Raw genomic sequence first — 15,747 nt, 5'->3', positions numbered from 1 at the left:
GGCCACCGATGCCCCATTCTGATTGGTCAGTGCTCTGTTCTGGTTGGTTGGTTCCTGCTTCACAGAGCCAGTCATTCACCCATACTTCATACTTCATAGTATGAAGACCCCCTGAGCCAGGCACTGTGCTAGGAAGGAGAGTCACCTGCAAACAGAAATGACCTAGTATTTTTTTTATTTTTATTTTACCGATACTTGTATTCTAGTGGGGAGACATGACGAAAACTATATTAAAATGAACGGAAACGCAAATAAGGGACATGGAATACGAGAAAAATTGCTGTGAAAGATACTAACGGGTGAGAACTTTGTTGGAGTGGTCAGGGTGGGCATCTCTGAAGGTGGGTGATGTTTGAGGTGAGACCTGAAGGACCAGAATGAGTCAGCCTTGTAAAGAGAAAGGGGTAGGGTGGGAAGCACATTCTGGGCACAGGGAATAGTATCTGCAAAGGTTCCGAAGGAACACGGGTTTGACAAATTCAAGGGACTGAAGGAAAGCATGAGCAGGGGAGGGGAAAGTGGGATGAGATGGGCAGGGGATTGGGATGAGATGGCCTACCTTGGAGGCCATGCTAAGGCATCTCAGTTTTATGCCATGCACAGTAGAAATCCACTGAGGTGAAGCTTTAGTCTGGGGGCCGAGGGGATCTCAGGTGTGGGTTAAGAAGATCACAATGGCTGTTGGGTAGAGAATGAAGGCCACAGAGGAGACAGAGCAGTCAGGAGGCCACCGCGGGAGCTCAAGGAGAGACGATGGCAGCCTGGACCCATGTGACGGCAGGTGGGACAGCAGAAGCAGAGAGATTGGAGAGATCGTATGAACGGATTATGCCCAAGACTTGCCAATGGACTGGATGGAAATGGAGAGGAAGCCTAAATGTTCAGTAAGTCTTATTAATCATTCTTAGGATAATACTGATGGACTGACTGACTAAATAAGTAAGTAAATAAATAGCGAACATCTACCACTGTGTACGTCAGGCCCCATGCAAGCCGGGGAATGCTGAGGAGAGTAAGACATTGTTCTGGTTCCTCCCTCTTAGTTTAGCCAGGGAGACCACACCTAGGAGCAGACAATTGCAAAGGCGTGTTAAGTGCTATGAGAGAGCAAAGCACAGGTAACAAGGAGACCCTGGATGGATGAGAGGTCCCTATAGGACCCTGTCTGGAGTTAGGGGTGGAGGGGGTAGGGCAGGAGGTTTGCCAGGGAAACAGGACTGAAGCCAGTCCTGGAGCATGAGTTAGTGGTTACTCAGGGAAGGGAAACCAGGAGGTTATTCCTGATTATTCCAAGAGAGGGCTAGATCCGTGGACTAATCATCACTGGGTCACCCTCCCTTTTAAAAGACAGGCAGCACGGTATCCTGGAAAGAAATTGGCTTTGGAGTCAGACAGACCTGGGTTGAAACTAGAGCTCTGCACTCATTGTCTGTGTGTCCCCAGCAAGTCACTTACTCACTGATCAGGGATTCTTGTCTTTCTGGGTTCTCTGGGAGGTTAAAGTGAATATGCAAAGCATCTAGGAGAATACGTGGAACACAGGAGGTGCTAGGTAAATGAGAGTTGTTGCTGATAACGAGACTCAGAGAAGAGCCTAGGACCCCAGACCACAAACTACCAGGAGTCCTAGGGAGGTGTGCAGGGTCCACATCTCTGCTGTACCCAGAGCTCTCATGAATTGCTCCCACACTGACAACTGAAACATGGATCTCTTGTCCCCACAGGAACTGTATAGCACAAAGCAGAGGGTACCTGGAGATCTACCCACATAGTACTCAGGCTGCGAGGCCAGCTTCCGGCTGACTGGAGGGCATCCAAAGTGGCTCTTGCACTCGCCTCCTAGAGCTCACCTGGGCACCCTGTAAAAGGCGACTGGACAGACTCCTACCCCAACTCAAACGCCCTGTGGTTCTGCTGCACATCTCTTCCGATCACTGCATACTCATGAGTTTCCCACAATCCATGTCCAGACAGCCCAAAGCAGCAGCCAGGGAGGATGTTTTTTAAATCCATTTTGTCACTGGGGAAACTGCAGGGTTGTGAGTCCCTCTGTTCAAATCTCAGGGTAAACTACAGGGAGAGACGGTGATAGAAATCCTTGAGCCATGAAACCATCTCATTTCCCTCACTCCCCATTTAATCTCCTCCACACAATCTTGCAACATCCCTCAAAATGTCAGAGTCTCACTTCAGATCTCATTTCAGGCAATTTTACAGTGCTGAGCACCACAGATTAATGAAGGAGATAAATCAAAGTGCGCCGCGGACGAGGGGAAACAAAGGGGCTGTGGCTGGAGCAGACAAAGCCGGCCTCTTCTCCTGTAGCACTGAGACACAGAAAAGCCACAGGGGGCTACAGCAGAGGCCACTCTGGGGAGAAGACTGCTGAAGGTGGACCCGAAAGGCCACCAGGTGTGATCGATATGACAAAGGCAACTCTGAAGACTTTGCTGGAGGTTCTGGCACTGGAGTAGTTAAATGTTCTTAAGGGAAAAATATGACACCCGGAGCTTCAAGCATCCTTCATATTCTCCTAAGGAAGGGACAGAGGTCCCTCAGCAACAGCACCAGAGCCTGGCCAGAGCCTGAGCTGCCCTCTCGGCTTTCCTTTCACTGAGCCTCCAATGGGAGAAAATGAAACCTGGAAAACGAATTGTCTTAAAGGTCAGCAGTTCAGGTGCTGTCACCTCGCAAGTGCCTCCGTTGGTGCAAGGCACTAAGGAGATGCTCACCAACGACTCGTAGCTCCGAGTGAGGTTCAACTTCTGGTTTTTGTGTCCAGAGAGATGTGAGTTCAAATCCTAACTTCGCCCCTTTTAATACTGTGACTTTGGGGAAAGAACGTCGCCTTTCAGAGTTTGTTCCCTTATAGGCGAAACTGAAAGTGCTGTTCTGCCCTCCACTCTGCAAAGCCTGCCAACTGCATGAAAAAGCACAGTGAAGGGAAGTCCCTCCACCCGCTCAACACTGCCTGTTCCCAAGGCTGACCGCCTGCCTCTGAACAGCAGTGCTGATTTAGGGACCGATGCACACCCAAGTCTAATTAAATCCTGAGTCAAACACCCACCCAAATAAAGAGAATTCACTGCTTATCAGTCACTTGGAATTTTATATCAATGAAAATAAGACTACACTTCGATGAGCTTCAACTCATAATGTGGGGGAGGCTCCAAGACAAGAGTAAAATCCACCGCAATGTATGATAGCAGACTTCCTCTGAAGTATCAGAAGGTCCATGACTCCGCCACTCTCATCCACAGCTTTGTCTGCCCCGAACTCCCCCTTTGAAATATTTCATTCTGGTCCCTCAACCCTGGGCATTTGTGGTACCTGCCACCAGCAACAATAGATACTTTCCTTTCTCACTCTCTAAGTGCATCTGGGTGTAGGGAAGGCTTAGCTCTGAGGTCCAGTGAGGATGGGCGCCTCAAGGTTGTCTCCCCTCTGGAAGAGGTCTGCCACGTGCAGAAGAGGAGCCCCTCAGCCTGCTGGGTCGGCACACACCGGAGGCCTTGGGTGAAAACCTCACTCCTAACAGAACCATCACACCACGACACCTGTCACCATGACTACTAGAGATAAAAAATTCATGGGGTCCCTGCCCTGCATGGATGAGTGACACTCGACAGCCATTCTGTTAACTCTACTCTCAGGTGACAAACAAGAAGACTCGCAGGAGCTCGGGGACTTTAGGATCAGCCAGTCTGACCACACAGATGAAGAAACACGGGAGTGGCGGGGGGCAAACTGCCCAGGATGTTCGACAGCGGCAGAGCCTGATCGAGGACACGGTCTCTTGGTTCTCAGTATATTTCTTCCCTTATTGCATGGGTTGCATTTCACAATCATCATCAAAGAGGTAATGTGTGCTTACTTCAGAATTACTTTAGAGTTCATGCTTTCCACACTCACACTGCAGTGACCTTGTTCCCTGGAGGACAGCAAGTGGGCACTGGGCCACTAATAATCTCCTTGGGCCTCAATTTCCTATTGGGAAGGGAGAAGGCAGCAACTGATGATTCTGAAGGTCTCTTTCACCCAGCCTTGCACTGTAAGCTTCTCTTTGAACTGGCTTGGGAGAGGCAGCCTTGGAAAAATACACTTACAGGCAAGGTAACCTTGAATAGAAACTCCGGGCTGGCATAGCTGTCCGGCATGATCAATTTAAAGGTTACACTGTAAACAGGGCTACTTCTACACAGGCCAGTGGAAGGGCCACCTTATACACGGAGCTTGTTTCAATAAGCTCTTACATTTCAGTAACAGAAATCGGGGCTAGGCTGCTCTTCGAAAGTGACAACGGATATTAAAGGAAACAAAAAGAAAATCCCAAACGGATGAGGAGATAAGCAGGCCTGTTTGGACACCTGGGTAATGTTTCTAAAGCATTGTTCAAGTCATCACCAACAGGAAAACAAATCTCCTGCATTTTATTATGATAAGTTCTTAATGTAGAGTGACAGTCTCCAGGGATACTCCTGGTCCTTCCGGCCCCATGGCATCCAGTTAAAGTCTCTACGGCACTTGGCACCTCAATGGCTTTAATGGCTTATTTAGGCTTCTCTCCTTCTATTTGATTGTCAGCTTCTTGAGAGCAGAGATTATGTCCTACTATCTTTGGATCCCCAGGGCCTGTGAATAGTAGGTGCTCAGTAAATACCAGCATTTTTCTATAAGCTGTCACATATCAAAACACAGTCCAATGCTTTGTTGAAATACAACTACCCACGGCATTGGTTAAAATTCAGTCATCATGTTCCTCATCCATCTACTCACTCACTCCCATTTGGAGGAGCTACTAGAGGCCATCAGTCAGAGTGGGTGGCACAGCGCCTGACATCTGAGAGGTATATAGTAAATATGTGATAAATTGCATGACACATAGTTGGCTAAATAATGGGGGTGGTGGTATTACGCTAAGGCTGTCAATTGTATGTAATAAAACAATGTCAGTCACTAATGCAATTTATATATTTTCTGCTCTCACAGGCAGATGGTAGAATTGTACTTCTCTTCATCTTTGAATTTAAGCCATGTGACTTCCTTTGGCCAGTGACAAGTGAGTGGAAGTGACATGGACCATTTCTGGCAGAAGCTTTAAGAGACAGTATGTGGCTCGCCACACTCTCTTTGCCATGTGGACTGTCAATGCATTAAACAGTAGTCCCTCTGGCACCCTGGGTCATAGAGTGAAAATGATGTACAATATAGCTTCCCACTGACCTGCAATGGCCAGATAGGGTGGGTTTTGCGGGGGGGGGGGCTGTTTGTTACACAGCACAACCTGTCCTATCCTGACTGATGTAAAGACTTGCCCAGGTACCTGGATTAAAACACGTTATTGTCTATTGCACAGCACAGGTGTAGTCAGATTCTGACTTGGGGTTGGGGGGTTGTGCTTTGCTGCTGGGGGATAAGCACACACACACACAAAGTTTCCCATTAAGACTTTTCTCTTTGACCTCTCGTTATTGCTTTCATATTGCTAGATGTCTTCTTGTCTATACTTTGAACAACTATCAAGTCTATAAACAACCTTGAAACAATGACTGAAAAGGCACCACTTTTGAAAATGGACTTTAAGGGCGTGATCATGCGCCTTGCCCCCTGACAAAAACACACATTCAGCTGTGCTTCTACTAGAGCCTAACCTGGAACAGTTATGAAGTTGGGCAACATTAAGGAGTAGAAGATTCTCATGGGACCACTATACTGCCTTTTATTTTTTAAGTGAAAACACTGCATGTACAAGAAATGATACTCTACAGACTATTCTTTCTCTTCTCTTTACAACCCCCTGGGAGAATTCCTTTGAGGCTTAAGGTGCAGATGGTTTGCTTCCTGTCAGCACCACCCCTCTGTTCAGCACAGGTGGCCCCTGCCCACCCATTCCACAGGAAGCAGCTCTAACTTAAAAAGGAAGCCAGTGGTTCCAGCAGAAAAGAGGCCCTTGGGAAAGGCCAATGCAGTAATTATTACCCTGTTATCACGGAAATAGAGATTTGCCTCTAAGGCTCCTTTTATGAGCTTTAACATGAAAAGTGACGTTTACTCTCACCTACTTTGTTTCTCTCGCCTACTTTGTTTCCCTTTGCTATACACCAGCAGGAGAAGAAAGGGGAAAGGGATGGGAAGCAAACAGAATGAAGATCACTGATGTCGGGTACTGTGCTAGAAGCATTTTCTTGTCCAAAGAAAATGATTACAACCCTTGAATGCAGGATTAAGAAAATGTTCAAGGGCATGAGTGGGCAGAACAGGCAGCTTTAAGGCAATCAGAAGGAGAGGGAAAGAGAATGAGAGAGGAAGAGAGGGGAAGGGCTGGGAGTGAGAGAGAGGTGGGAAGGAAGGGAAAGAAAGGGAGATCAACTGACTGACACAAGCGAGGAAAAGTGAAGACAAAATAGTATGGGAGAAATCAGGAAGGGAGCGGGGAAAGCAAGGCAAAGTTCAATTTTCACTTGGGCAGGTAAGAAGCTAAATGCTGAATTACACTCACATATGCTGCCATGTAGCACCTTATGGTTAATGTATCTATATTCTCAATTTCTTCCCTTTTAAACATGTTATATTCTAATTTACATTTCCCCCTGGACTTTTATGCTTTCCTTTAATTGACAATTGTTCTTTTATTATACATAGTTACTCTAAGCTGTTATGGAAAGAAGAAGGCTTACTTATTTGTTAATTAATTAAATATAAAGAAAATAGAGTTGCAGGGCATATAGCCCAGATAGCCCTGAATGATTCGCAGGACTGAGAATAGAGTATTTTATCTTGCTAAAACTTTATAAAACACTTTCACTACCTTTACTTAATGTACTCACAATGGCCCTCAATTCCCAACGGCCAGGTATCATAGAACATCCACATGTTCTGGAGATTAGGCTGTGGAGAGGGGCATCGTTCCGCCTACCACAGGCTTGGAAGGCAGGCAAGGGGAGAAGTCATCCCCACCTGTGTTGCTTCTAGTCTGCATATCCCAGCAGGGGCTCTGCCTAAGAAATAACTGGGTTGGGGACCTACCATCTGCTAAGGGCTCCCACCAGTCCCATCTGCTGGCTAGCGACATCTGGCCTGGATTTAACTTCTCTCTCTACTGTGAAAGCAGTGCTTGATACCAGAAGGCCACCTTGTTCCACAGAAATCACAAAGCCAAGCAGTGCCCTGGGCTCTTGGAGGTCTTGTGACAGTCCGGGCAAGGAAGGAGGGCTAGGTTTGGCAGGCTGGTCAAATACCAGGTTGCATAGTTACATCCTCACACCATGGGACTCCCATTTCGAGCTGAAACTGGGACTGCTCTGAGCACCAAGGCCAGGGCTCCAAATACAGACAGTAAAGAGTCTGTGTGGGGACTCTGAATCCTATTGAAAGAACAACCTCAATATCTAAAACATTCAGAGTTTGGAGGGCAAGAAAACCTTGTAAAAAGAAGGACTAACGATTTCTCCTTCCTGCTTGGTTTCTTGGCATGGTGTTGGAGGGCAATTTTCATTCTGTTCAAGTCTCAGACTGACGTTTTACCACATGGCATTAGTTTTTCTTTTTACTATTTTTATTACTACCTAAATTAATAAAAGCCATTCGAGTTCAGTAAGCGTGCTAATGGGTTAGAAGAAAGTTACTAAGTAATTCCAAAGTCCTCCCGATCTAATGTGCGAAATGAGCCTGACTTCTGTCCTCCTTGTGCTTTCAGTGACATTTCCATAACCCGCAGATGCCTTTGGGCGGAGCATCTACCTGCCTGTGCTCGCTGCATGCTAAAGCTCGAGCGCAAGGACAGAAAGGGCCCTAAGCACAGCCTCGGAGGTACAAAGAAAGGGAGTGGAAACTTTCCCAGAGCCGAGCTTTAAGCTTTGAAGCACTCAAGTCGCTGGAGTTCAAGAACTTGGTGGGTACTTAGGGGAGAGCAGTGCACATAGGTACTGGCAAGAGTTCAACAAACCCTTTGACTGTCTGTGAGCCTAGTCTCTTGGCCTCCCTGTTTTATTTCTTCTTCTTCCCAGGCTACCCATTCAGAGACCTCCACACCAAAGTTGTCTTCACTTGTCTGTTATCTGGGACCTATGACTTGTAATAAACCACCTCCATTTGTCCCTTTTGATCCTCCCTTCTCTGCTGGCTGATTCTAGTTTGCTGGAAGTAGGCACTGATGACTATCAGGTAAAAACTGGAGCCCAGGGGTGCAACCCTGAAGAGTGACAGGAGATCAAGGGCAGACTTGACATTTTGGATTTACTAACGTCATCTATTATTTCTCCGAAGCCGGCTGGTGACATACGAGACTTACAAGCTGACATGGTCTCTATCTCCCAGGCTCTGAAGGTACACATTGCTATCAGTTACTTTTAATAACCCTGAAGATACCCTAGCCACATCCTGTTGCAAACAGCCGAGATCTGTCTGGTAGGTCAGCGTCCTTTAGGACTGTTCTCCAGAGTGGCACTACTGAGGTTAATGATTTTCCTACTCGTGCGGTGAGGTGATCTGCCCTTCATATGCTTGCCTTCTCTTGGCTGAGGTCTAATCAGCTTTCCTCTCTCAGTAATTTTCCTATTTCCTTTGTTGCTTGTGTGTGTATCCTTAAGGATGGGCTGTCTTTTTACAAAGAACTTCCTGGAAATGTTCCAGCTCTGCAACCTTTTTCAGGTTAAAAGGGAAGAATTCTGGAATAGTGCTGGGTTCTCTGCATTTTTTCACTTGTCTAATTTAAATTATTGAAAGACCATATTTCCAAGAACTGGACTACCTAACCTGCAGCCAGCCATTTGCATGCTACCTTAAAACCAAACATCTGCACACCATCTGTGATAGTCTTCCTCAGTATTTCACATTAAATAGCTTACGTTATCCTTATCCTAAGCAATATTTATAAAATCATGGGTTTGATGTGACAGTTATAAGTTTTTTTTAAACAGTAAACTAAAAATGTAACTGTTAAAAAGAAATATTTCTCTATCCACCATTTAAAATTATTTCCTGTGCTACGAATGCAAGTCTCCCACCTTCAGAGAACACTCAACTAGAATTTTTTGGAGAGATTTACGTGTAGAATTGTACAGAAACAAATCTAATACTATTTCAACTTAGTCGAGGATCAAACATTACTATTATGTTTATGATAACTTTGGAAATTAAAGAAATTTAACATATTCCAGACAATGAAAAATATCTCACTGCCTATAGGTAAAAACTTATATAAAACTGGAAATTTATAAGCATTATAAATCCTCTTTTTTAAAAAAAAGCCATCTGAATTCTTTCTTTAAAAGTTAGTCATGAACAGACACTTCTACCTAGAGGACAAATGGCCAACAAATGTATGAAAAGATTCTCAAGGTTGCTAGTGATTAGGGAAATAAATGCAAATCAAAACCACAATGAGATACCATCTCACACCTGTTAGAATAGCTATAATCAACAGGACAAGTAATAACAAATGCTGGAGAGGATGCGGAGAAAAAGGAACTCTCATACACTGCTGGTGGGACTGCAAATTGGTACAGCTACTATGGAAAACAGTATAGAGGTTCCTCAAAAAACTAAGAATTGATCTACCAAATGAAGCAGCAATCCCTCTACTGGGTATTTATCCCAAAGACTTGAAAACCCACATCCGAAAAGATATTTGGGCACCAATGTCATAGCAGCATTATTCACAGAGGCCAGGATATGGAAGCAACTGAAGTGTCCTATAATAGATGACTGAATAAAGAAGCTGTGGTACATATATACAATGCAATATTACTTAGCTATGAGAAGAAAGAAAATACTGCCATTTGAGACGACATGGATGGACCTTAAAATAATCATACTAAGTGAAATAAGCCAGACAGAAAAAGTTGAAAGTCACATGATATCACTTAAATGTGGGATATAAACCTAAAAGCAACAAATGAACAAGACCAACAAACAGAGACTCATGGACATGGACAGTAGACTAGTGGTTACCTGAGGGGAGGGGAAGAGGGAAGGTAAATGGGGTAAAAGTGGTCAAATAAGTGGCGACAGAAAGAAATCTAATTGTGGGAGATGAACACACAGTGTAAACACATATATGCCTTACTGTTAAAATGCACAGCTGAAACTTATTAAATTTCGTTAACCAATTCATCATAAAAAAAGTCGGTCAATTGCCCATTTAGCCTTAAATGATCACATTTGAGCAATCCAGTTTGAGGTGAAGCAGAAGACGTTGTTCATTTGGTCCCACCACATAGACTAAACTAGAACAACATAACAAATGCTATCCATCTTTCCAGCCCGCACCCAAATCTTCCACCTCCAAAAGCAGAAACAAGCTCAGCTGTGATCTGTAATAAAGCCATTAACCTTGCAGTGAAGCATTAAATTAAACTGCCTAGCACGGATTCTCCTTTTGCTTTAAGGGGAAATGTACCTTGTAAGGCTTGGATTTTATGCTAATAGATTTACTAACCAACTACATGTTTACGGGAGAATACACACAAGCAAAATAATTTGCCAAATTGTGAAATCTCCAGTGGGAGTGTTACAACAACTGATTTTCCCCTCAATAATATTTACTCTAAAGATTTTAGTTATAGAGAGCTGTAGCCTTAGAAAGGGCAGTTCTCAAGTGGTTCGCCTTTCTGTGAAGTTTTCAAACCAATACTTTAAAAAAAAATTAATTACAGGAACAAAGCTGACTTGAGCTGGCACTGTAGTGGAAACCCTTTTGTCATCCCTGGTGTAAATTGCCATCCAGGACACTGGGGGTGGGGGTGGGGAGCTCTGGAAAGGACATATTGAAGTCAGTGGCAGAGCCTGGGACAGCTCCCAAGTTCCCGATGGCTAACTCAGTGCTCTCTACACCAGCCTCAGCTTTCCAGCCTTTCCTGAGAGAATGTGAAGATTTTTCTTCAGCAAATTCCATTTCTGGGGGTAACTACTGCCTCTTTAGTAGGCTGCCCTATCTCTCTAAAGTCAGAGAATAACAGAAACCATCTAGCTTCCTTGTAAAAAGTATGCCCTGCTAAGAGAATAGCAAAAAGCTGGACTTGTGCTACAGATAGATATGTGGCTTTCTAACACGTGAGGTTTAGCATCCAAAGAGTCCAGTGATTTCAAAGCACTCACATCTAAATTTCATGTTATGTCTCATCAACCTATATGTGGAAAGAGATCAAGTATGTCAGAAAAATGCTTCAACAGTCAGATCATTAAAGGGTACTGAAATCCAGAAATATAGCACCTCAGAGCTGGAAGGGATCTTGCTCATGGTCATAGAATTGGTTTATGTCAGAGTAAGGACTGGAAACTTAGATTCCAAATATTCTCCTTTCTTGACTGTAGTGTCTTCTGAAGCTCTTTTCATTTGTGATGGCAGCAGCAATGAAGAGTGCTCAAACCCTATAATCTCAACTCCTCAGCATATGCTGTATAAACCTACAGCCTTAAGCCTTACCTCCTATTACCAGGCGACGGGAGACTTACAGTGCAGCCTGCTCAGCTAACAGGAGAGCTCCCGCCTGCACACAGACCTTCTGTGTGCCACCAGGGACTCTGTTTCAAGGTGCAATACCTAGAAAGCTGGCTAACAGAGGAAGTAAAGTAGATCCCCTGAGGCCTGCTGAACTGACAAAAATGCAGGAACAGCAGTCAAAACAACAACAAAAACTACTGGAGCCTGAACTCCCCATGTTCTTGCTCTCAGAAGCACCGCCCTACCCAGAAGCAGGGCTTAAGAACCTATCAGCAGCCCTCTCCTACCTGCTGTGCCGGCTACTAACCCCAGACACAGCTTCAAGGGCTCCCAATCTCTGCGTGGTTAAAGCAGCACCCATCCACTCTCTTTATCACCACACTCATTTCTTAGGCCATGCTGGAATGACCTCCACATCTGGCCAATCCCAAGTGGAGGAAGCTTACCTGTCGGCGTCTCCAAGGCCCAGAGAGGTATTTCTTTGCAGGGTCTCCCGCACCACAGCCATCCCATCAGGGAGCCGGTTCAAGCGCCGGGTATAGAGGCCAAGTCCGCCATCGGTCATGTATCTTTAAAAGGAGAAAAGGACAATGAAAATGTATGGTCAAAAGTAAGTTGTGGACCATCTTGTGGTTCTTATCCAGCATCCCTGCATGGCCATAATGTGTTCTAAAGCAGGGGTCCCCAAGCCCCTGGGCTGAGGACCGGTACTGGTCCGTGGCCTCTCAGGAACAGGGCCACACGTCAGGAGGTGAGTGGCGGGTGAGCTAGCGAAGCTTCATCTGTATTTTCAACAGCTCCCCAGCGCTAGGATCGCCATCTCAGCTCTACCTCAGACCAGACATTAGATTTTCACAGGAGCACCGGTCCCTGGTGCCAAAAAGGTTGGTGCCGCTGTAAAGGAAAGGAACTTCCCGGAGGCTGTGTCACGGATCAGAGCCCAGGGCTAACTCTGCCACTGATTCAACTCAGAGGATCACCAGCTTGCTAGCAAAAACAGAACTCAGCTTAATTAACCCAAACTCACAGGAATCTATGAAGCAGAAGGGAACTAGTGAATAAAATTAACTGTCAGATGTATTTATGACATTCTTTCTAATGTCAGCAATTATACAAGCAGGTGTTTCACCTAACTAATGTGAATGGAATTGACAAGTCATTAGCAAATCATAGGGGGAAACAGTACAGAACGGGGCAGTGGCAGAAGTAGGCGAGCTTTTGAGAGAGGCAGAAAGGAAAGTAGAGGATAAAAGAGCCACCTTTGCTATCACTTCTCTGGGTCCTGGGGTTTTCATCTAAACTATGGGACTGTTAGAGCCTTCCCGCATCACAAGGCAAGCATGAGAATCATGAGAATCATGAGATAAGGCATAAGAAAGTGCTCCGCAATTTGTACTAGACCATATACATGAATGACATTCTTAGGGTTATCATCACGTTGAAATATCTACAACGGTAAATTTTACCTTTGATCTCGATGTCTTAGGCAAGTTGTCACGACACTCTAAATAACATTAATGCTAATTTATTCTTTTCCAGATCTCTTGGTGATGCTACAAAGCTATCTTCTGATGAAACTAGTGTTGTCCAGGGAAGGTGGTAAGGCCGGGGGCGAGTGGCGGGTGGTGATCCCTGGGACTGACTATCCACAAACCAGACCAGTTCCTGCGATCTCATCCATCAGAAAGAAGGAGGTAGCTCAGGTCCAAAGCAGCTTTACCTCGCCTACCTTGGCTCTTTCACACACCCCATAAAGGAGACTGCTGTATCAATACCCCCATCCTCAGAGAACAAGAAGCAAAGTAAAACTTGGGCAGAGCAAGAAATCAAAGTCAAATCCCTTTAACTCCTACATGGGCCCTGTGAGACAGACTCAAAAGGTGTCTGAAAATGTGTTTTACGTTTCAAGTCAAGCAACATGTAGTAGAAGGACCCATGAGTAGCTTATTCTCCTGAAACAGTCAGCTGAACTACCTCATGGAATATTTCACAGCGTTTAAAATTTTAGCTTTAGAATACATGGTGTGGATCCTGAAGGTTCGCGATCCTTGCGTTTTTTCCATCTCTAGTTTGGGACGTTTTAGGGATATAATCTCAGGGAAAAAAAATGAAATTATAAGATGCTGTGGAAGTTGCACAGGACCAGTAAGTTCGAGTTATGGACAGAGAAGAAAGTTCTCACAGAAGCCATCTTGAGTGAGAAGGAGCTTCTAGTATGAGTCAAAACGACCTTCCTGAGGAGCAGCTTCCAGGACACCACATCTGAGTCAAACCTCTCTGATGTCCCCTCCCTTCACCCCCTTTTATGACATTAATGACCACAATGCCAACATGGTGGAAACTGTTGGAGTCAGTCAAGCCAATGGTTGGTGGTGGGTGTACCAACAAAATAACAGCGGAACGGCTGCATTTTTTTTTTTTTTTTTTTTTTTTTTATCTACAGCACCTGGTCTTCCTAGGTGGTCTCCTATCCAAGTACTAGCCAGGCTCGACCCTGCTTAGCTTCTGAGATCTGAAAAGATCGAGCGTGTTCTGGGTGGCATGGCTGTAGAAGGGACTGCATTTTTCACCCAATCATACCATTTTAAAAACATAAAATGCTCTGTTTTTAAAACTAAAATCCACGGAAATTGCCTTCCCAGTCAACTCTCCTTTCTGGATAACAGAATCCTCAATTTGCTCTTCTCTGGGAGGGTTAGAGGGCCATGAATCTTAACTAGTTTAAGCCAATTGCAGGATTTCTACACCCCTTGCCACTGACTAGGTTAGAAATGGTTTATGTGATATAAATTTGGCTAGTGAAATCAAGTCTGCTGGGAGGCTTCTGGCAAAGATTTTTTTCACGCTTAAGACATAAGAAAAATAATATGGCCTAAATGTTTGTGTCATCTCCCCCCCTCCCCCGCCCCAAATTCATCTGTTGAAGCCTTATTCCCCAATGTGATGGTATCTGGAGGTGTGACCTTTGGGAAGTAATTAGAGTTCAATTAGGTTATGCAGGGTGGGGAGCCCCGTAATGGGGTTAGTGTCATTATAAAATGAGAGAGTGACCAGAGCTCTCTCTCTCTCCTTCATGTGAGGAAACAGAAAATGTGGCTATCTGCTAGCCAAGAAGGAGCCCTCAAGGCACCAAGGCACCTTGATTTTAGACTTCCCAGACTCCAGATGTGTGAGAAATAAATGTTTGCTGTTTAAGCATAAATACCACTGAATTCTGTACTTTAAAAAATGGTAAATTTTATGGTATACGAATTATATCCCAATTAAAAAAAATAGTGATGACAGCTATAGTTAAATAATTCTTTGTGTAGTTTTCAAGGCTTGTCTCTCCCACACAAGACAGTCAGCTCCTAGAAGGCATGGACTATTTTTATTTTGTTCAAATCTACATCCCATGCGCCTAGCACATGCTAAGTGCTTAATTAATACTGTTTTTGTTGAATGAATGAAGCCCAAAGATTCCGTCATTGACTGGTGCTTAGCAAAACTTTTGAGAAAGATATCAATTACGAATTTTCCTTCCTCTTAAATGTCAGCACACTTGACATCAAAGACATATGGGAAGGCAAATTAAGCTATCTGCCAGTTAGCCATCTGTCTGTCCATCCATCCACTCACCCATCCAACAGATGTAGTGACCTAGGATCCAGCGGTGGGTTACATGCACACATCCTACAGCCAGCACATACGGGATGGAGGGGGGTGGGGCGGGGCGGAGGAGGTGGGGGGAAACTATCTACATCAAAATGTAGTAACTTTGCCAGAGGCTAGACTTTCTAGATCAAATGTCCTTTCAAAGACAATTCAGTGGAAACTCTTCAACACACAATCTGTTGCACCATTAAGCATGGCAGTTAATTTGATTTCAGTAAAGTCCTCCCAACCATATAGATAAACAAAGTATTTTCAAATGGGGAGATCTTGTCAAAGGACAAACAGACTAATTTTAGCAGTCATTTCCCTGCTGGATTTTTATTGCTGGTGAAACAAGACACACGGCTGGGCAATTGCACGTTACGCGAGCATGCAGAAGAGGCTCCCCAACAACACACTCCTGGCTTTCCACGAAGGCTGGAGAGCAGAGCCTGGTGAGCATTCTAGAGATGGAATACCGAGACGCGCTGCAGCCCCACACTGCCATCAGCAGTGTGCAAGGTGGTTTTGTCGCAAAATGACCAGCAGTGAAGGTGGGAGGGCTCTAGAGAGATGAGACTGGATATGCTAACTTGGTTTGCCAACTGCGGCTGGGAATTCTGATTTTCTTTAGGCAGAAAGGAGAGGAAAGGCAAGGATAAATCTGAATC

General features: G+C 44.8%; 1 protein-coding gene and 1 pseudogene across 1 annotated transcript in view; both read right to left on the bottom strand.

Moving 5' to 3' along the window:
• Positions 1 to 15,747, bottom strand: part of NAV2 (neuron navigator 2) — a 388,116-nt gene that overhangs the window by 111,574 nt on the left and 260,795 nt on the right. Inside the window, exon 12 of the mRNA XM_023521874.1 lies at positions 11,890 to 12,012. Coding sequence (XP_023377642.1) covers positions 11,890 to 12,012 — 123 coding nt within the window. The remainder of the gene's footprint in view (positions 1 to 11,889; positions 12,013 to 15,747) is intronic.
• LOC111730578 lies at positions 13,878 to 13,996 on the bottom strand (annotated as a pseudogene).

Source organism: Pteropus vampyrus, unplaced genomic scaffold, assembly GCF_000151845.1.
Source record: "Pteropus vampyrus isolate Shadow unplaced genomic scaffold, Pvam_2.0 Scaffold321, whole genome shotgun sequence".
Lineage (NCBI taxonomy): Eukaryota > Metazoa > Chordata > Mammalia > Chiroptera > Pteropodidae > Pteropus > Pteropus vampyrus.
This window is presented reverse-complemented; position numbering and strand designations above follow the sequence as displayed.